This window comes from Muntiacus reevesi, chromosome 16 (assembly GCF_963930625.1).
Source record: "Muntiacus reevesi chromosome 16, mMunRee1.1, whole genome shotgun sequence".
In the NCBI taxonomy this organism is placed as follows: domain Eukaryota; kingdom Metazoa; phylum Chordata; class Mammalia; order Artiodactyla; family Cervidae; genus Muntiacus; species Muntiacus reevesi.
In genome coordinates, this window is record NC_089264.1 from 14565807 (window position 1) to 14587510 (window position 21704).

The window sequence follows — 21704 nt, forward strand, 5'->3', positions numbered from 1 at the left end:
CCACACTTTCCAAAAACCTACATTAACAGGATGCCCTAGAGACTGAAAGAACTTTGTCCAATATGCCTGGCAGAGCCTTCCCACCTGGTCTTCCAGCGAATCATGTTTATAGTCCTACCACTCAAAGGCAGGGCACAGCGAAAATATCTTCTGGCCACCAAAACACAAGCCCTTGCTGAAGTCAAGAAATCGGAAAATCAGGGTTTAAAAGTAGGGCACGCTTCGGGGAGCGAGGGGCAAATGCCCCTTCTGTTTTCACACGTTCTTCGATTTTTAGGAGCAAATGTGGATTTGAGGGGAGCTTCCCTTCCCACCCCCACCGCCATCCCTTGCAATTTAATACCAAGCCCGCCAGGAACCTTAACCTCGTCATTTTAAAAAATGAGATAGCCGTGACCCGGAGTGAACTTGTTGAGTGTAAGTACAGCAGAGGAAATTCTAGACTCCACGAGCACCCGAGCCTGGCCCAGCGCAATGCCTTAGTGCACGCCGGCCGGTGCGCGGCCGTGGCCACCTGCGCGCAGACACCGGGCTCTGTGCGCCCGGCCCACTCGCCTTGACCTCGGCACGGTGTCGCCGCCGGCGGTGCCGGGCCAGGCGTCCTGGCCTTCCGCGGAGGACGAGCCGCTAGCTCCCTTCTAGCTGTCTCCCTCCTACCCTCTTCCCAGACCCAGTCATCCACCGACCCCCTGCTCATCCCACTTTTCCAGATTTCTCCTGTCATCCTCTCTCACCCCTCGCGCAACCTTCTCTGCAGCTTCCTGCCTTCCTCCGAAATCCCTGGTATCTAGGAACTCTTTCCTCACCCTTGCAGGCCTGAAAGAAGGTCACAGAGAGGCATATTCGAACTCACACCCTACAAGCCTCGCCCCCAAACAAACCCAGGCACAGTCCTTTGTTCCATTTCTTAGGCCACTTTCTCTGTCCCTCCCTCCCTCCCTGTCCGTGTTTACACACACACACACGCACGCACACGCACATACACACACACTCCAGGAGAGCGTTTCTCCCCGACGTCTCCCCGACGCCTCGCCCTTCCCCTCTGATTTATGAGAGCTCCTGATCTGGCGCAGGTTCCTTTTCCTTCTCCTCCTTCCCATCCTCCCTTCTCGTCCTCCTTTCCCCAGTGGGAGTGCTCGCGCCTGCTGCGCCGTCTGCTCCTGTCTAAGCGCCCTGCCCGGCTCCCTCGCCTGGTTTCCTTCCCCCGCTCCTCCTCGGGCTCCCGGCTCCCGGGCCCGCTGGCCTTCACCTCCCGCTCCCGCCGGGCTGCCCGTCGCCCCTGCGGGCTCCCCCCGCGCCCTCCCGAGCGCCGCGCTCGCTCCTTGATCGGCCGCCGCGCTGCCGGCTCGGCCGCCCGCCCGCCCGCGCGCCCGCCACTGTGCAGTGGAGTTTGGTGGAATCTCTGCTGACGTCACGTCACTCCCCACACGGAGTCGGAGCCGAGGCAAGAGAGAGGGATGAGAGCGAGGGAGGGGAGAGAGCGTGCGAGAGCGAGCGAGAAAGCTGGAGTAGAGCGGAAAGAAACTGCCAGTGACGGCTAGATTCCGGAGGCCGCTGCGCGCCCTTGGACCCCCCTCGGAACTTGGCACCCTCGGGAGCCCCGCAGTCCTCTCGGCCCGGGCTTCTCGGGCGCCGGCGGTGCAGTCCGCGTCTCGGTTCGCTGGAAATCTCTCCGGGACGCGGCGGGACGCGCAGACTGCAGCTCTCTCCCGGTAGCCGGTAAGTGGAGGCCGTCTCTCCCGCAGGGATGTGAGATAATGCGAGTTTGGAAATTTGTTCCACTTTGGAGAATCTTCACCGAAGGTGATTTGTGGCTCTTGGGGGCTGTCTTTCCCCCCGAGGTAACGCAGTTGGCAAACAGACCTCGCAAAGCCCTGCTCCTTTGGTCCCCAGCCACAGACACTAGCAATCTATGGGGTGCTGAAGTCGAGTGGGAAGCGAGACCATGGCTGGCATTTAAAAGGAGGTATCTTCCCTTAAATCTTGGTGCCAACACTGCAGGGACAAATCCTCAGACGGAGGATTAGCATTCTCAAGATAAAGGGCCGGGTACAAAGTTTCAGCTACTGGAAGATTAGCCCCCTTCCCATTGTTACCAATTGGAAAAAAGATTCCATCTTAACTGGCAGTTAGTGACCTCTCAGGCCCAAGCGAATTACCTGGGAGCCAGGCCTGAATGCCAAGCTCACACAATTACTTCGGATTATAAATCCTTTAAATTGATTACCAGTCAACTCCAATCTTGCACTTTGGGAGATATATTTTAAATGGATACAGGGGAGACGACTATTTTCCAACCATCCAGTAAGGAAAAAATTATGATTCTAAATCTGAGAAATATGTTCCTCTTTTTATGACAATTTGATGATTTTATTTTCCTTAGCAATTTAGAAGTCAAACCATCATAGGGTCCTGTGATTTTTATTTTATTTGTGCAAGCAATATGTCTTATTAAACTAAATTTTTTAAAAAACTTTTACTACCATGAATTAAAATAATATTGGAGTTCATACATTCTAAAATATTTTATGAAAAATTAATTTGATTTAGAGATATTTCCTCACATTCTTTTTAGGCCAGTAATAAGAATTAAAGTTGCTTTTAACATCATTTTGGAGGAAATCCATCTAAAAATACAAATACCAGTTATGTAAAGGAAACAAAGCACTTAAGCAATACAGGCTGAGGATTTCTGTTGATATCACATAAAATAAGCATACAAAGTTTCAATAATCAAACTTTGCCTAAAAATGAAATAGCTAATTCATGTATGGAATGTTCTGCTCTACCTCAGCAAAACAACACTTAAATTATTCAGGGGCTTTGTTCCTCAAGTTGAGTATGTTTGTCCCCAAGTGTTCCTAAATCACCAATATTAATTGGTTTAAAAGAAGGCTTAAACTGCTAAAATACAGAACTGTGTTAAGCAGTATTTTAATTTTCTTAAATGAGTACCCACTGCAAATTAATTTACTGACTAATCTCACTAATTTAGTTCATTTAAAACATATGTTCTTATCATGTTTATTTTTAAACTTTCAGTAAAGATTTTGCTATAGGATAACAATGTGAATGGAAAGAAGGGAAATGTGAAAGAATGTAGAATTATTAGGACGTTTCATTCCTACAATTTCATCTTATGGCAATCATCAGAAATTATTTTTAAGCAAATTGTTTTATTTCTTAGGACTTGCCTGCTTGTGTTAGCCAGTGTGGTTCAGGGTGTTCCCATTAGCTGTGTTGGGCTTTTTAGTGAGCTCACAATAGAAAACTCAAGTTGACCAAAACAAGATTGCCTGGCTTATACCTTCCAACCAGGACATGAACTTTTGGGGTGAGAACAACTTTCCAACAGGAAAAGTTGCTCATCTTAATTTGTGAGATTAGCCACTGAAGCCCATCTCTAAATCCTGCAGCCAAATTTGTCTTGTAAGACTTGTCTTGACAGGGCAAGTTTAAGGATCAGCAGGCAGGAGGGAATTGGAGGTCTCTTTTAAAAAATTACCTTCCCCAGTTATTTAGATTCAATTCATCTAGCAGGTTTGGTCATTATATGAAGGGAAAAAAGTGCAAATCTCAGGACTCATTTTGACTGCAAAATAAATCCCCAAGTCACAAGGACATGTAGGAGTGAGCTAAGGAACATGCCTTGACCTTCTTTTCAGTCTTTAGAGAGGAGTTCTTGAAGATTTGTTTTGTATTGCTTTGTTTGGTCTTCAGCACTGAAGCGTGGGAGTTGGGGGGGGGGGCGGAGAATGTGTAATAATCGACTGACTTTACACTGAGCAATCCGATCTTTTTCTTTTGTAGATTTTACTATTTTAAAAAATAAAAACTATCTGCGGTTACCATCTGCAAAGCTCTGACTACCGGCTAATAATGCAGCCAATTCAGAAGTTTAAAAAAAAAAAAAAAGATTATCGAAATGATGATGACATGCAAATTTCCCCCGAAATTATCATAAGTAAACATTTGAAGTCTGGACTAATAAAATCCCATCTGTGTTACTTCATATCGAGTTAGTAGAAAGCTGTGATAATGAATTTTGTAATATCTCACGAACAGACATCTCAATCAGGGACTAATCCTGTGATTTTACTGCAGAATCACTAAATCTGGAACCGCCAAACTGCTACTTCTGGGCCCCCGGGCCCGCCAGGATCCGCAGAGCCCCCGCCCGCGTCCATCCGCGTCCCCAGGCGGGTGGGGGAACCGCCTGGAGATCCCCACCCCTTGGATCCCCAGGCCGCTGCGCTAGGCAGCGACCTTGGCCCGAGGCCCCTGGGTCCCGGCTCCTTCCAGGAGAGGCCGAGGAACCTAGAAATGCGACTTAGGCCAGAGCCAGACCCCCAGCTCCCTGGCCAACCTATGCCCCTCGAACAACCCGGCAAACGCCCGCCCGAAGCCCCAGCCCTGGATCCGAGCGAGAGGTGCCCTCCCGCCGCCGGCGTACCCTGGTTAGCGTGGAGCGAGGCAGGCGCCGGGATCCGAGGGGCCTGGGGAGCTGGGACCTTCATTCTTTTCTTCTGTCGTTAAAGCAGCCGCCGCTCTTCTACCCACCCCGACAGAGCCCCCTCGCCACCCACCTCTCCCGGTTTGCCTGTGGCGGAGAAGGGGGCGCGCATTAAACGCCTGGCTCGCTGCGTTGTGGTTGGAAATTTAAAAAAAGATTTGGTTTGCCGGGGAGGAGAAGGGGGAGAACTGGGGGGAGCCGTTCTCTCAGAGCTATTTCCCTACCCTTGGCGGGCAGTAAACCCTCCGGGGACGTTTGCCCGCTCTCCCCAGTCTAACTCATTCCACCTCGGTTCCCCTACTCTGCGATCTTAAATCATACTTTAGGGTAAATAAATGACCGGGTGAGTATCTCCAGGGGAAAGTGTGGCTAAATATGGAAAAGTGGCTTCTGATAGAGGAGAGGCCCGAAGCCAGTCCGCTCTGGAGCATCCTAGGCCTTGGAGTCCTGTTTGAGTCAGAATTATAGAAAATCGAGGCGGGGGCTGTGTGTGTGTGTGTGGGGGGGGGTCTATCTAGGACAGGAGCAAGGTGACTGACACTAAATGTTTACTGAGCTTCAACCAACGGACAAGCACTGTGCTGGCCTTCGCACACAGCTCCCCACGGAGAAAGTCCTCTTCGCCCAGGTTTTGTATCTCCCCCCAAGGTTATCCTCGTGTTCAGGGCTTTTAACCCGTGACACGGGGACCCCTGTGAGGAGTTGCACAGCTTGGGTTCCCAGAACGCGGTGGCTTTATCGGCTACGAGCCCCTGGACCCATTGGCGGCAGCTCTGTAGAGAGATCCAGCCCCCCCACACGCTTTGGTAAACAGTCGGAAGTCCAGGAGCCGGGGCAAGGGCGGGGATGAGGCCGGGCTCGTGCTGCCGGAGACTGTCAGGTCCGAGAAACACTCCTGAACCCCAGTGCGGAGGGGCGCCTGATGGCTGCTGTTGAAGTCGTCTGCCCCGCAGGTCTGCCCCTGCGAGCCCCGTGCGCCCGCCCGCCGCCGCTTCTCACAGCCCTCCTTCTCTTGTTTTGCAGGTAACGGGGAATGGAGACCAACTGCCGCAAACTAGTGTCGGCGTGTGTGCAATTAGGTAAGAGGCGCTTCTTCCGCCAGGGTCACCCGACCTGAGACCGCGCCACGCGAGGGCGGCGAGAGGGCACGGGTCTTATGGCGAGGCCGCGCGAGGGGCGCTTCCCGGAGGGCCCGGCCAGGGCAGCAAGGAAATCGGAACCTGGACGCCGGGGGACTCTCCTAGTGGGGGGCTGTGGGTGGGGAGGGAGCCGCGCGCCGCGTCTCCAAGCCTCGGGCCTCCTTTTCGCCGGGGCCGCTGGTAGCCCGGGAGGCGCGGAGACAGAACCTCGCCCTGCGCCGGGTGGCCAGACGGTCCGGGAGACTGGCCCGTCCTCCGCTCTTTCCTCTAACTGGGTCTCTGCTCTTTGTCCCTCTCTCTCCTCGCTCCTGCCTCCCTCCCCACTCTCTTCGACACCCCGATACTTTCCCCCGCCGTCCGGGGCGTCTCTCTCCCTGCACGTGGGGCGGGCGCGCGTGGCCCAGGCGTGCAGCCGGCGGCCGTTGAATGCCTCTTCTCCAAAGACTCCGAAATCAAAAAGGTCGAGTTCACGGACTCTCCGGAGAGCCGGAAAGAGGCGGCCAGCAGCAAGCTCTTCCCGCGGCAGCATCCCGGCGCCAACGGTAAGACCTGGAGCGAGGCGCAGGCCGAGCGCTGGGCTCCCGCCTCCCGGCCTCCGGGGCTCGAGTGAGGCGCACGCGGGCGAGGCCGCCAGACCCGGCGCGCCTGCTCGGAACTTAAGACACTTGGCCTCCGGTTGGGACGGGAAGCAGCCGTCCAAGGAACGTTAATTCCTTTCCCCAAATTATACTGCACTCCTGAGACCCGTCACCTCTCCCTCTCCCTCGCTCTTTCCTGATGATCTCCTGATGTGTGGCCTGATCTGCGCACACCCCGAGCTGCCTCTGCGCCTCTAGCTGGCGTGGAAAAGTGGTCCAACAGCGACCTCTGTCGCTCACTACGTCCCACTGCACGCAGCACTTCGGGGCCCACCCCGTCCCGGCGGCCCTCGGCCGCGCCCCGCCCAGGCTTGTGGGTGCGGGGTTTACCGCGGGAGGCCGGCGCGCGAGGCTTGGGTTAGCGTAGGTTCGCCCCGGTGGCGAGGTGGAGGAGCTGACAACAGCCCTGCGGAGCCGGAGGGCAGCGACCGCGCGCAGCAGCTGAGGGTGGAATGGAGTGTGTGACCCCGTGGCACCGCCGACCTGCGGTGCTGGTGGCAGGGTCCGGGTTTTGGCGGTGCGATCGATGGTCTGGTTTCACTCTGGAAGAGTCGAGGGCTATTGCTGCTCGAAGTCTGCACGCTTGTGTAAAACTTAAAACGTCCTCTGCGCACAGACCTTGTTGGATTGAATCGTGGTCTTTAGGGGTGTGTGTGAGAGAAAGAGAGAGACAGAGAGGGGTTGAAGGGACAACCTTTCCTTAGGAATACAAGAAAAGCTCACCTTTGCCGTTCGTCTATTCTCCATGTTTTCCAGGCTCCTTAATAAGTAAGTGCCTATTCTTAGGAGGTTGTTGACCTTTGATTGTGTGAGGACATAACCACACACACACACACAGAGACCTCCGCCCCTAACCACCACTTTCTGGATTAAAATGTAAAGATACATATGTGATATGTGCTAGACGAGGACGAATTGGGACCCCCGCCAAGTAAACTTGCCAAGAAGAAAACAAAGGCTCCGCATTGGGCTTCCCAGTGAATCGGAGAGAAAAGCACCATTTGTTGGAATAAAACGCTCAAAGTGGTATGAAGCTAACCGGCCTCGACACCGCGAAATATCCCTAGTTCTCCTGCTGGGCCAGTTAAACGCTCACTTGTCCGGGATTAACCCCATGGGGTTAAATGGGGCCTTGCAGAGATAACGTCGGGTGATTTCTGTCATTAAGATTGTGTTAAATTCTTCTTCTGTTTGATAATCGGTCGTAAAAATAAATTATTACACCGGAGTATGTTTGGGATATGGTTAAAAATCAAGAGCAGCGATGCCTCCCGGAGAAAATGCTTTGTGCGGGTTGAGCCCTGCCTGGCTCCGGCCAGACTAGGGGAGCTTCCCAATGCGGCTTCGCACAGCGCGGGCTGGCCGCCGCCCAGCGAGGCTGACATTTCTCCTGCTTTAGGAGCCGAGAGATGTCTCCTCCTCTTCTCACCCGCATCTACCCGTTTCTTGCCCCCGGGAATGGTTTTCAGGACAGGTGGTTTCCACGGGAGTTTAGGACCTCTTAACCGAGAAGCCTGAGGTGGGCTTCCTAGGTGGGCAAGAAGTGGGGGACAGCCGGGGAGTCCAGTTTGCTGCCGTCACATCCTGGGCAGGTGGGCCTGGGTGTTTGCTTTTAATAATTAGCAAGTAAATAAAGAGCTAGAAATAATAAACAATTTTTCTTAACCCTTACATTCAGGCTTGGATTATTTTAGTGCTAGGAAAGGCTCTTCTCCACACAGTCAACACTGTGTTTTCTGCCTTTTGAACTTTAGAAGAAAATTGCTGCCCAAACATGTTTAATGCCATTAATTAAGAGACACGTGATAGGGAAAAATGCTGAAAATCTTGATGTTATTGGCTTTTAGGGAATTGGGTAGACCAAAAAATGTCACACGAGTGGGCAAAGCTATATAGTACCACTGAAGGAAGGTTGCCAGAGTCCCCTTACTGAATATAAGTAAATTTAACTTATGGAATATGCAAACTCCTAGCCACAGCTTCCTTTTAATAAAAAGAAAAGAAAAAAGAAAAGATTTTTTTCTCCTTAACTTTTTAATAGGTTTTATTTGCTTTTAAAAAGAAAAAAAAAATGTTTATAATGACATGCGATTTTCAAAAAGGGCCATGATATCCTATTATTGGCACTACCCTCTCATTTCCCCAAAACAGGCTGTCCTCACTGAAGACTGAAAACGTTCTCTGAGTTGACAGGGTCGACCTCCTGGAGGCCCCGACTCTGTGTCCCATCTCAGTTGAGTCCCCATTCTCTTGATGCCCCTAGGAATGACCCAATGTCTGGCTCGAACCCTTAAACGGGAGCGGGCAGGAAGTATGCTGGAGACCTCCTAAAGCCAGAGGTTTGAGAGAGGGTGGAGAGAGGAGTGGCTAGCTGTGCTAAGTGGAGAGAAGAAGAGTTGACAAGTTAAACAGGACCCTCCCCCCTTCCCCATCCCCACCCCGCTTACAGAAGGGGCAGAGGCCCGCTTGGAACGTCTCCCTAGGACAGACGCCCTTGGCTTTCCTTCCCTTTGGGTGTCCCAAAACGAGTTTCCGTTTGGAGGAACTCAAAAAGTCGTCTTGACCTTCAGGAAGAGGATGGGATGAATAAATTTCGGGGTAGTGACCCTGGATTGGGGGCTCTAATCCACCGACCTGCCGAGATCGGTCCCGGGGCCTGACTTCGAGACCAGACCTGGGGCGGGTATCTTCCCCGGGCCTCCCTCAGCGACTCGATTAATTTTTAAATCATTCTGGCAAAGCAATTGAGCTGAGAGTGTTCGCCCCGGGCCTCTGGTGCGCGCAGACTTCCTTCCCTAGGGACGAGGACTCCAAGGCCCCAACCGCGATACACCGCCTCCCGAGGCAGCAGCCGGGCCCGGTCTTCCTCGGAGCACCCGGGGTGACCCCGACGCCTCGACCGCCGCAGAGCCCCATTCATTCAATCACCAAGCGCTAGCCAAGCACATTCACCGCTGATTCCTAATGCCCCGCAAAGCAAATCACCCGATTTCTCTACGCCATTACCAAACGACTTTAATGCTAACAAGCAGACCCGCAAAAGCAGCCCAGACCACCTCTAGCAAAAAGCAAAATCCTGCTGCGTGGGGCGGCGCTTGAACCTGAGCTTGGTCGGAGAGAAAGGGGAATAATAAAAATGGGGGGGGGGGTAATCTTGGTGCTAACAGGGGGCAGGGGACCAGGACGCGCTGGAGGACAGTGAGGAGGAGCGGAGCTGGGGAGGGAGAGCATTCCTTTTTGTTTCTACTAACAACCCACCCCGCGCCAAATCTGCAGTTTATCCGCAGAGCTGCCTCTCCTTTGTGTATGTGGATGTGTTTTCCCCAAGAGGGGAAATTGTCCGAAAGTAGGCAGGCCCCAGCGGTAGGCAGCCTTGACGGGTCGCGTTCTTCGGTCCCGCCGCGGTGCGCGCTCCGAGGTGCGCGGGGCTGGCTCGGCAGTTAACCCGCACCGCCCGCCGGTAATATATGCAGGTTGTTAGAGACTCCGGGGAAAAGGAAATGTATAACGAAAGCTTATTCGTGAGCAGGAATATACTAATGGAACAATCTGATGTCTTCTTAATCCTATGTAAAAAGCTTTGTCGTCTTCCTAATATTGACTGAATGGGTAATTAATGGCTCTTCATCTAGGCGAATACCCTATAATCCAAAGATAGGCGAAAGACAACAAGCGCAAGGTAGAAGACAAAAGGCCCAACTGCGGTCGCCACCCTCCTCCCCCCCACCCTCCACTCAGGGTCTTCAAATGGGAAAGTTTCCTCTCAGGAGAAAAAGGCAAGAGTAGGAGAATATACATACCTTTTCCGGGCTAGACTGAACCACAGAACCTGGCTGCCCAGCTCCATACTCCACTACTCCTCTCTCCCCCACCAGCCCTTCCCTCTGCGTTTTTCTTCTCACTTCCTCTAGAAAGTCCCCCCTCATTGTGGCCCAATCCAGCACCTTTCCCCCCAAGGCACCCATTTTTCGTTTAGGGAAGCGATTGATCACGGAGGACCAATATACGAGGTCCTCTGACTCAGGCAAAGAATTGAGTGCCTTTCGGAAAAAGATAAGAGATTCCATTCTTTTACAACCCAAGGCAGACAATCAGTGAGGACTAAGGTAGTTGGGAGGGGAGGAAAGAAATGAACAGAAGGAGAGGTAGTAGGCAGAATTATGTATACATGCTAAAGAATGATCAGGAGTGATGGAGTCAACTCCACTGTGAGGCTTTGACATGAAGAATGTCCAAGATTCTCCCAGCGTGTTTTTAACAGGCTGACATTTTAATTTAAACCTTTAGAAGTAATATATTACTTGGGTTACTACAATGAGGTGGGTTCCTTTTTTTTTTCTTTCTTTTTTTTTTTTTTTTTTTTTGGTCAGCTGACAGCTTTTAAAATATTATTTCGCTAGGGAAATAAAAGCTTCATCTCAGATTATAGGTGGGTATTTTTGGATTTATGTGATTTATGGTCACCATGACAACTAATGCTGAATGTTAGCTACCAGCATGTCTGGGAGAGGGGAAGACAGAAAGAAGGGGAACAAGAGGAATAGAAAGGGATACAGACATGAGCAGGAGAGGGAAAAATAGAGAAAAAAATAAAGAGAGAAGCATTTCAATCCAGTTTTTTAAAAAGTGACTTTAGTTAGTCCCATGTCACTTCTGTCTCTCTGGACCTAGATATTGATGTTTATTCATTCCTTGTCTCTCTTATATCCCACACACAAGTATACCATTCTCTTTATTTTATTTTCCCACCCGTAGTTGTGTTCTGCGATTAAATGAGCACCTAATAAACCTGTAGCATTAACAGTCTGCTGTGGAAAGGCACCACAGCTTGTGGGTTTAGTGATTGCAGCATCCCCTCTATAACATAACCCAGAGCTTCCTCTAATCTCTGGCTCTTCTCTTCCCCTGCCAGTGTGGGGTGACGAGAACCCCCCAGCCAGTTGCCACAGACATGAAGTGGTTGTGTGGGGGACAGAAATATGGGTACCCTTTGCAGGGACCCAGAGAGGGTGGGTGTTACTCAGTACCTCTACAGACTTCTGATTCTGAAAGAATCTGCCACTTTTTGCAAACCTACACTTTTAAAAATTGCATTTAGGGAAGTGGGGTGGGGGGTGGATCCGCCACAATAAACCTTGAATTTCTGGGTGTTCCAGCTGCATGGCTCAGGTCAGGGAACAGCAAAGAGGCCCTTTCCAGCATGATTTGTGTGCAGAGAAAAGCCAGGCAGGGGAAGGAAGCGAGGCAGAGCCACTTCTCGGGCAAGGTGCAAGGTCTCCCTCTGAGCTCTGCACCTTACACTGAATGCTCATGCACACACACACACACACACACTCATGCCTGTCATGAGCCTTCCAGCTGAGTCCGGTAGGATCTCATCCTTGAGCTAACCTGGACCGTAGCAAGACTCCCACCCCTCTATGGCCTGACAGCACAAGGAGACATCTAATTTCACTATTTTCCAGATGAACTTTGAGGACAAACTCCCCCCTCCCCCCAAAGTCTCTAGTCACTCGCTTGGGTCCCAGTTCACATCTCTGCTGCCCGCTGCGGAGAGTTTAGTGGTGCTGCCTAACCCCTCTCGTCGCGATGGCCAGAGGGCCTTTGTGCAACTAACACTAAAGAGTGTGAAATTAAATAAGACCTTAAGACTGGTAATCGGTGGCAAATACCAGCTAGAAACATGCCTAACCCTGTGTCACACATCTCCCTCCTCAAGGGTCTTTCTTTGAAAGAAGAAGCAAGAAAACCTGATCAAAACGATATCTTCTGAGTGGAAAATCCAAACCCACACTAGGCTTCCTGTCCTCTCCCCACCCCAGCCGTGCAGCTTCCCTGAACCAACTATGCTGATTTTTTTTTTTTTTTCTGGAATAATTTCTGTGATGGCTGCTGAAGACATAGTCATTTCTTTTTAAAAAATGTTTATTTGTTTGGCTGCGCTGAGCCTTGCTTGTTGTATGTGGGATCCGGTTCCCTGACCAATGATCAAATCTCAGCCCCCCTGCACTGGGAGCACAGTCTTAGCCACTGGACAACCAGGGAAGTCCCACAGTAATTTCTAGAACCAGCTGAAGAGTGGGGTGGGGGATAAGTCATGTAATAATAGTGTTGAACTTGCAACATGCCTAAGATTCCCTTACTTCCAACTTCTTTGTTACCTATACTGCCCATACCTGTGCACCCACAAGCTTTTTGTAGACTAAATCTAAAAATTGCCCACCACCACTAGAGTTTTAACAGAAAAGTGTTTCTTGTACTACATACTTGCTTTTCCTCTTCTAGACTTTTCATGTTGGAGCACCCCTACCAACCATGGAGTGAATGTGTTGGGCCTGGAAGGGGTGTCACCCAGTATCAATGTGTAAAGTGATTTGAAGATTAGGAGGGAGTTGAAACTCTGGCTAGAAAAATGCAAAGAAAATACCTCCCCTGCTCCATTAGCGGGGAGGGGAGGATATATTTTGTACATTCATTTCTATCTGTAGAGAGGTATATGCATGATTTTGTTTTCACTTAACCAGAGTTATTCAAATAATTTATCTTTCTTTATTCTCCACTTGACTTTGCAGTGGATCAATACAGTTTAAGATTCCTTATCTTTTTAGGCTTTCAGGCTGATCACCAGCACTTGCAACATCTCCTACATTTTGGCACTATGAGGAGCTCTCACTCGCCCTTGGGTTTTTCACCCACTTTGGAGTCTAGGTTAGGTCCTTCATATGTGTGTATTTGCCTTGGGGAAAGTTCTGTCCATTGACAAAGCCAATGAGCTTAAATCAAAATTCCATGCATTTAATGAGAGATGGGCTTAGAAATCTACATGGCTTTGTGAAACCTCTCGGCTCTTCTGAGGAGTTTTGAAAACCATTCAGAGCCTTCACCAAAAACTGTAACTCCAGGATTTGAAACTTGAAGAAACAAGGAAGAGAGTATGTTCACTATGGAGGAGAATCTTTCATTCTCTGATGTGATGGAGTTTCTTTGTGATATGAAGGCATGAGCATGTGCTGTTGTGGGGACTGCAGTTATGCCGGGGTTTAAGAAAAGGTATTGGAATATGATTCGTAAACATATTGGGCAGAAAAGAGCTGGATTCATATTGACTTAGTTATAGGTCATCGGCTGTCAGTGCAGTGGGAGGAGATATTTACTTTACGCATATACTTTATGATCTTGAGGGAATTAGAGGAAATTCAATAAGAAAATGGCTAGAAACATTTAAAACCCTTATTTAAAAGACTTAAGCAAATTAGAGTCTTATCAGATTAAAAACCACTACAAATGTAAGAGCATTGTCTTCGGTGAAACACTGGGGGGTCTGAGGAGAGTCTACCAAATCTCAGGGATAAAACACGTCATTTAAGCACCCGATAATGAGCAGAATGTAAATTAATTTAACCTTCTTTACCAACAGGCTGCTTGTGTAATATGTATAATTTAGTGATAAGATTTAAGAACCTAATATAACTGGATGGATGAGCCTCAGCTAATGCAGACCTGTCACATGGGGATGTGTTCTGCTCTGAGCAGGTGTGTGTGTGTGCATGGAATGGGGTTAACCAGAATAAAAGGTTAAAAAACCAGAAATGCTGATTTAAAGCATCCTATGAAGAAAGCTCCTCCTGTTAGCTAAAATCTTCTTACCCTACAATGATACTTTGGGCAGAGATTAAAGAATTCTCATTTGGTCCTTTGGACTGCTCTCAAGTTTGTTTAAGATGGGGGAGGAGTTGCAGATACCATGAGGTGGGGGAGCAGGGCAAAGGAGAGACACATAAGTTACAAACATATTTGTTGTCCGCTTTATCCACTCCACCTCAAACTGAATGAGTTTCTCAATCTTGGGAACAAGGACAAGGAGGGAGTTTTTTGAAGATACCTCATACTGGCGTTGCAAATCATTGACTGTAATGTCAAACAAATACACATTCGGGGATGATAACACTAACTCCACAATAAAGCAATCGTCAATGCAGAAACCCAGGGGAGATTAGTTTGTGCTCTTCAGCTGACCTAAGCCAGAGGACAAAAGGACTTTCACAAATTATTTTGAATGATATCTTTGGATTTCTTTCTTTAATTTCTGTGGAAACAGTGCTATAAAGATTTACATGTCCCCAAAGGTGTTTTTTCCTTTTGTCTCAAATATATGAACAAGGCTTTATTTTTTCTTGCTGAGTGTCCTCCTAGGCTTTTGCCCTTCACACAGCCTACTGTCTCTGCCTGCTTGGACTCCAACAATTCAAGACAGCCTTGAGCTCCCTAGGAATAGAAAATGACTTCAAAATTATCCTTGAAATTGGTTATTTGGCAACATTCTTAATTGTATGGAAATTCATTAAAAGCATATTTTATATATAATTAGCTCAAAGTTGTTGATTCTACAGGCTTTATGGATTTGAATTTGATTGATAATAAAGTAAACAAGAGAGTCAAATTTAAAGCAAGATTCTCTGTTGCATTAGGAGGTGCTTAATACAGTGTACAAGGAATTTGAAAGCCCTAGGATATGTGTCTTAATCAACGTTAAGTAGAATGGATAAGCTTTCAGCATTTTGAAAATGCTGGGTTAGGGTTTCTATTCTATTGTGTGTTTTCTGTCTGGGGACTAATAAGCATTACAGAGAACGTGATCTGAGGCGACTTTTTATTCTTGTATAAATCCAGAGTGAACCACCAAACAGTTGTTCGTTTAAAGTCAAGGTAATTTTCTTTTGACGGGTCCATTTGCTTCTGATTTCTAATTTATTAGCCTCTCTTCTCAGGGCTCTGTCTTCTTTGCAATTAAAGTAAAGCTTCTTCAGATTAGCGCCGCAGCATTCACTTGACAGGTTGTTTGGAAAATTTAAGATCGGAGAGATGATTTGTTGGGGTTTTAAATTTTTTTTTCTGGTTTTAAGTAGTATGTCTCCTTTCCTTGCAGGGGGAGAAAAACACCTCTCGGTAGGGAAAGGATGTAGCGAGACAGAAGGGGAGGGGCGTGCTGGGTGCCTTGTTGATCCTTGTACCCATCAGCCTTCGACCTTTCCGCTTTTTTCCAACGAGCTTTTTACTCCCAGCCTCGTCTTTCCACCTCCCCGCCAGAACTAAAAGCCGGGTCGTCTTGGGCCGGGCCGGAGCAGAATTCCCGGGAGCCGGCGGGTGTAGACTCTGCGGGCGCACCGAGGTATTAGCCCGGCCCCGCACATCTGATAGGTGCAGAGAGGATGGGCCCTCCGTCACGGCTCGGGGGCTCCTGATTGGTGTGCAGCCACGTCACTCCAGCCGGCGGAGGGTCTGGGAGGAGGCGGAGGCGGGGAGGGTCGGGGAGGGTTGGGGAGGGCAGCGGCCGAGTGACGTCTCGGCACCAGGAAGCCCGCCTCTGGTTTTAAGATGTTAGGCCAACAGGGAAGCTTGGAGCCGCAGAACTGGTCCGTCGCTCGTCTGGGTGCTGGGAGCTGAGCTGCGGCGAGGCCAGGCTCGAGCTCTACTGCCCGAGGGGGTGTGCGTGTGAGCACCGCGGAGGGTGCGCCCAGAGGCCCGCGCCGCCGCCGCCGCCGCCGCCGCCGCCACGGGAGATCTAATATCAGCTACCTGTCCCTGTCACTCTTGACACTTCGCTGTCAGGGCTGCCGTGCGGGGGGCGGGCAGAGCGCGAACGGCGTTAGCTTTCCTTATTGGAGGGGTACGAGGGGGAGGGAGGGAGGGAAGAAAGGGGTCTTTGCCCACTCTTGTTTCGCTTTGGAGCTTGGAAGCTTGCTCCCCAAAGACGCTCCGAACCATTCTCTCCTACCCACATCCCCATGTCTCTCCACTGACCCGCTGACTTTCGGCCGCTGGATCCTTTCGCTTGAGCCTACGGAAGGAGTCGGGGGGCGGCTCTGCTCCAGGACTCCGCGCGGGTTGTGTTCCCGGCTCTGCCCGCGGCGGCCACCGCGAGGAAACTCCGCGCCTGGAGCGGGAAGCGGAGCAGGCGGCTGCGGCGGCCACGGGGCTTCGGCGGGGCAGCAACCCAGGACTCGTAGGGCGGCGCGCTCCTTCGTCCATGAACTGCATGAAAGGCCCGCTGCACTTGGAGCAACGAGCAGCAGGGACCAAGCTGTTGGCCGCCTCCGCGTCCTCCTCCTGTCACCATCCTCAGCCGCTGGCCATGGCTTCGGTCCTGGCTCCCGGTCAGGCCCGCTCCCTGGACTCTTCCAAGCACAGGCTGGAGGTGCACACCATCTCTGACACCCCCAGCCCCGAGGCCGCAGGTAAGGCGCCGCGCGGCCCCGAGGAAGTCGGCCCCTCCAGGGGGAGGCGTGGTGGGAGTGGTCGTTCGGCTCGCTCCCCGCAGAACTTCCGGAGCCAGGGTTGTCTGTATCCCGCGTCCCTTCGCTCTGCATCGACTGCCCGGCTGGGGTGGCGCGAACCACGGGAGTCGTTCTGCACCGCCCCTCCCCCCATTACGACCCTGACCTCCCTTCCTTTTTCTGGGTCACAAAAATCCCGGCATCTCCGTTCTAGACCTTCAGAGGCCGCCTTCCCCCCGCCCTCCCCAACTCTTACGCGGTCCCTGTTCTGCTCTCGGCTTTCAGCTCCCAAGAATCTCCGCTTGTTAGAAAAATAGTTGTGAGACTACGCCTCAGAACAACAGGCGTGTTTTGTTTTTTGTTTTTTGGTTTTTTCCTTCTTCTTCTTCTAAAGGGCCGAGGAACTTGGGTGCCTCGCCGAATCCCAAAGCGTACTTTTCCTAGCCTTTGGAAACCGCATCGATATCTAAGCTTTCTACCAGGGAGAGTTCTGTAAAACACGCGCGTGTGGGTGCCCCGAGAGGTTTGATGTGTCCGCGCAGAAGCGCATAAATACACTTGAAAGCACAGGCTATAAAAATGAATGTGCCTCGCAGTGAGATAAACATGTAAATAAAACGTGCGGCGCTGGGGGAGGGGAGGAGATGGGGCGCGCACACCCACACTCACGTCTGCACACCCCGCAGACGCAGCGCTTTCCGTGGCCCGGAGCGGCGGCTCGCACACTCCTCCCCCGCCAGACAGCCCGGCTCTGGCCTCTGCCGCCTGGTCCAGTTGGCGTTGGGGGCAGCAGGTGGGCATGCTGACGGGGACTTCTGTGTTTCGTTTTCAGAGAAAGATAAGAGCCAGCAGGGAAAGAATGAGGACGTGGGAGCCGAAGACCCGTCCAAGAAGAAGAGGCAACGGCGGCAGCGGACTCACTTCACCAGCCAGCAGCTGCAGGAACTGGAGGCCACTTTCCAGAGGAACCGCTACCCGGACATGTCCACGCGCGAAGAAATCGCCGTGTGGACCAACCTAACGGAAGCGCGAGTCCGGGTAGGAGCCCGCGCGGAGCCGGGGAGGGCGTTGCTGGGACGCCGGCCTGTAGATCGGGAGGGAGGGTGAAAGGCAGAGCCGTCCGGGAGGGCTCGGGTGGGTGCCTTTTCAAAGGCAGAAGGCCTCGCGGCGGCCCCGTTGCGAGGTCACAGCTCCCCCTTCCGAGACCAGCCGCAGGCCGGGAGCAGGCGCCGGGAGCGGCCCCGGCTCACCGCTCCACCACACACCGCTCTCCCAAAGGGGGCCGCGTGCATTCCGCTGCACAGGGCATTGTGTTCCCGGCTTGCATTCGCCAGACGAGCTCTAATAAAATCCCTCCCAGGCCAGCAGCTGAGGACAGGCTCCGACCTGCGCGCGTTTAACAAGGAAAACCCGCCTGAGACACGCAAGGGTTGGCCCTCCCTGGAAAACTTTCGCGCCCGGCCCAGCCGAGCCTTTTCTTTACTCGGCTCATCCTCATCACAAGGTCTTTGCGGTTTTTCTGCAACTCAGTTCTCTCCCACACCCTATCCTCTGGTTTTGTGATCTGCGGAAGCAGTTTTAATACAGAACTGCTATCCTGCCAGTCCTCTTAGAAAGAAAGGAAAAAAGAAGAAAGACTTTTCTATTTGGTTTATTTATCTTCTCTTTGGAGACTGCTACTCACACCCTTCCTCCCAATTATAATAGTTTTATTAAAGAAAAGGCTTACCTTTGTAGCAAATCTGTACTTAAGGAATTGGCAAAAATGAACTTAAATAAATTACACGGTAGCAATATCCTGGTTTGTGCTGGTCGGTGGAAAACTCCAAGTTTGTTAGGATTCTGAAAGTAGAAAACACATAGCAGGATCCAGAGGTTTTGCTGTTAAAAAAAAAAAAAAAAAAAAGCTCTGGATGGAAAAAGAGCCCCCAATTAGAACCGAGAAAGCGCTGTATAGCACTAATGATGAAAAGAATAAAGACCTAAATGGGCTCCCAAAGCAGAGAGAAGAAGGCACTCTCTGAGTGGCATCTGTGTAGGGAATGAGGCTAAGCTAGTGGATAAAGGAACCAGGACGAAGTTGGAAATGGTTTTAGTTTAACAGCGGAGACCTATGTTCAGGCCCGGGCCGCGTGGTTTTTGCGCAAGGTCAGTTTCTCGTTAGCTCTCCTGCGCTCCTGGGGAACGGGCCTCGCACGTACTCTTCTCGCCTGGGCAAAGTTTAGGCGGCCAGAGTAGAAAAAGCAAGTAATTTAAATGAAAACAATCTATGGGGTCTCCGGAACCCTGCGGAAAAGCCCTACCCCACCCTCTTCGGCTTTTCAGCCGTCCCTCGCTAGTCCCCTGCTGCCGCCGCGCTGGGCTCTCGCTCCCTCCGCCTGCCTCCTTCCAGGCCCGCTGCTTGTCCAGCCAAGTGGGGGATGAAGCTTGCTTTTTATAGCTGTCGGGTGCAAAGAGCAAGGGGGATAAAAAGGAAATCGAGAATGAAAAGGAAAAAGAAAAAAAAAAAGCGGATTAGGCGTCTGGGCCTGGCTGAGATGTGTAATGTGAAACATCACCGGTGTCAGCTCGGAAATCTCGGGCCAGGCCTCGCTCCAATACACAAAAGCCGCCGTCTGGGGCGACGGGCGGGCCCGATGTGGATTGAGAACGGGGTTGCGTCTGGGCCATTGGAGGCGGGTGGGGGCTGGCCGGGCTGGGCGACCGCCCGCAAAGCCCTGCAACTAGGCTGGGCCGGGCCGGGCCGGGCCGGGCCGGAGCAGCGCCGGGCGCGCGGGCCTGGCCTGGGTGGGCGGAGAGTATGAAGGAGCGGAGCGAGGGCTGGGGAAGGCTGTAGAAGCGCAGGGTTCCCGGAGATGTACACGCCAAACTCTTGGAGTTTACTGAGCTGTCGGGGAGGTGGGCTTTTGCTTTTTATTTGGTTCTTTTGGCTAGGCGAGGAAGGGGGTCGCGGCCGGGCGCCTGATGAGGGCGCTCGTTCTGTGGAGTAGCGGGGCGGCAGTGAAGATCCGAGAGGGGAGGAGGGCTTGTGGGAGAGAGCGCGGGCCTCCCAGCCCCTTGTCCTCATCCCTGGGTCTGTGGCTTTGAAATGCAAGCAAGTTTGCAAGGTGGCCGGGGAAGGGTTGGGCAGAGAGCCCGCTGCTCCGCATTCATTTTGCAGTGAGTGTTTTTGGCCCCTGAGGAGGACCGGGGTTAGTGAACACGCCACCCGCAGGCCGCCGGGCGTTGGGCTGGGGTTTGTGACGCGACTCTGAGCCCAGACTCGCAAGCCTGAACTGGTCGGGGCCTCTTCGCTGGGACGGGGCTCTGGCAGCTTGGGGCGCGGGGCAGGGGAGGACGGCTGGGGGAAATTGTGGCGGCGAGAGTGTACACTTATGTGTCGCAGGTGGGGATCGCTAGTGCTGTCCGGGATCAATGTTTTACTAATCCGATCTGTGGCGTCTGTTCACTCCTTGCCCTCCATCCCCAGGTTTGGTTCAAAAATCGCCGGGCCAAATGGAGAAAGCGGGAGCGCAACCAGCAGGCCGAGCTGTGCAAAAATGGCTTTGGGCCGCAGTTCAACGGGCTTATGCAGCCCTACGACGACATGTACCCGGGATATTCATACAATAACTGGGCCGCCAAGGGCCTCACTTCGGCCTCCCTGTCCACCAAGAGCTTTCCTTTCTTCAACTCTATGAACGTCAACCCCCTGTCGTCGCAGAGCATGTTCTCCCCGCCCAATTCCATCTCGTCCATGAGCATGTCGTCCAGTATGGTACCCTCAGCGGTGACCGGCGTCCCGGGCTCCAGCCTCAACAGCCTGAATAACTTGAACAACTTGAGCAGCCCTTCGCTGAATTCCGCGGTGCCGACGCCCGCCTGCCCTTACGCGCCGCCGACTCCTCCGTACGTTTATAGGGACACGTGTAACTCGAGCCTGGCCAGCCTGAGACTGAAAGCAAAGCAGCACTCCAGCTTCGGCTACGCCAGCGTGCAGAACCCGGCATCCAACCTGAGTGCTTGCCAGTACGCCGTGGACCGGCCCGTGTGAGCCGCGCCCCACTGCACGGGGATCCTAGGACCGTGGATGGGGCAGCTCTGCCCTTGAAAGACTGGGAACTATGCTAGAAGGTCGTGGGCACTAAAGAAAGGGGGAGAGAGAAGATATAGGGAGAAAAGGAAACCACTGAATTAAGGAGAGCTCCTTTGATTTCAAAGGAATTTTCTCAACGTCTGACATCTTTCACTAAAAGTATTTCCAACAGTTGCGAGGACACACAAATGTTTGACTGGATATGACATTTTAACATTACTATAAGCTTGTTATTTTTTAAGTTTAGCATTGTTAACATTAAAATGACTGAAAGGATGTATATATATCGAAATGTCAAATTAATTTTATAAAAAGCAGTTGTTAGTAATATCACAACAGTGTTTTTAAAGGTTAGGCTTTAAAATAAAGCATGTTATACAGAAGCGATTAGGATTTTTCGCTTGCGAGCAAAGGAATGTATATACTAAATGCCACACTGTATGTTTCTAACATATTATTATTATAAAAAATGTGTGAATATCAGTTTTAGAATAGTTTCTCTGGTGGATGCAATGATGTTTCTGAAACTGCTATGTACAACCTACCCTGTGTATAACATTTCGTACAATATTATTGTTTTACTTTTCAGCAAATATGAAAAAAAATGTGTTTTATTTCATGGGAGTAAAATATACTGCATACAAATTGGTCTGGATTCTTTCTGCCCTCTTCTGTTGCCTGGCCAGGGTTTCTCAGTCACTACTTCCTAAACCAACCAGTTCCCTCTGCCTGCCTAGTTAAATACAGAAGGCAGCAGTACTTATTTAAATTTGGTAGAAATAAATTATAGTCATTCATCAGAAATTCAAAAAAGAGGCACTCAGGGGAAAAAAAAAAGCTGCAAAGTCTGTTCTCTCTCAGATTTTTCTTTGGCTTAAACCCAAGGGATTCCATTATTGCTAGCTAGCAAATAATAGAGGAGAGAAAGAAGAAAGGAGAAAGAAATGTAGAAAGTACCTTAGCTTGGAATGACTCTCAGCTTTGCTCTTTTGGGGAGGGAACCAGCACACCCAGTAAATTGTTCTGGAGAAGTATGTGTGTATGTATACATGTACAGTTTATATA

At 51.1% G+C, this 21704-nt stretch overlaps 1 protein-coding gene across 3 annotated transcripts; it reads left to right on the top strand.

Annotated features, from left to right (window-relative positions):
* The first annotated feature begins 1215 nt into the window (after positions 1-1215).
* PITX2 (paired like homeodomain 2) lies at positions 1216-21288 on the top strand. 3 transcript variants are annotated; one of them, XM_065907194.1, is made up of 5 exons: positions 1216-1719; positions 5537-5592; positions 6057-6194; positions 17397-17602; positions 20034-21288. In XM_065907194.1, the coding sequence occupies exons 2-5, from the start codon at positions 5547-5549 to the stop codon at positions 20595-20597; spliced, it is 954 nt and encodes a 317-aa protein (XP_065763266.1). In that variant the 5' UTR covers positions 1216-1719; positions 5537-5546; the 3' UTR covers positions 20598-21288. The 3 variants fall into 3 exon arrangements, with proteins under 3 accessions (XP_065763266.1, XP_065763267.1, XP_065763265.1); XM_065907195.1 differs by lacking the exon at positions 6057-6194 and having other exon boundaries at positions 1217-1719; XM_065907193.1 differs by lacking the exons at positions 1216-1719; positions 5537-5592; positions 6057-6194 and adding an exon at positions 15628-16525.
* The last annotated feature ends 416 nt before the right edge of the window (positions 21289-21704 follow it).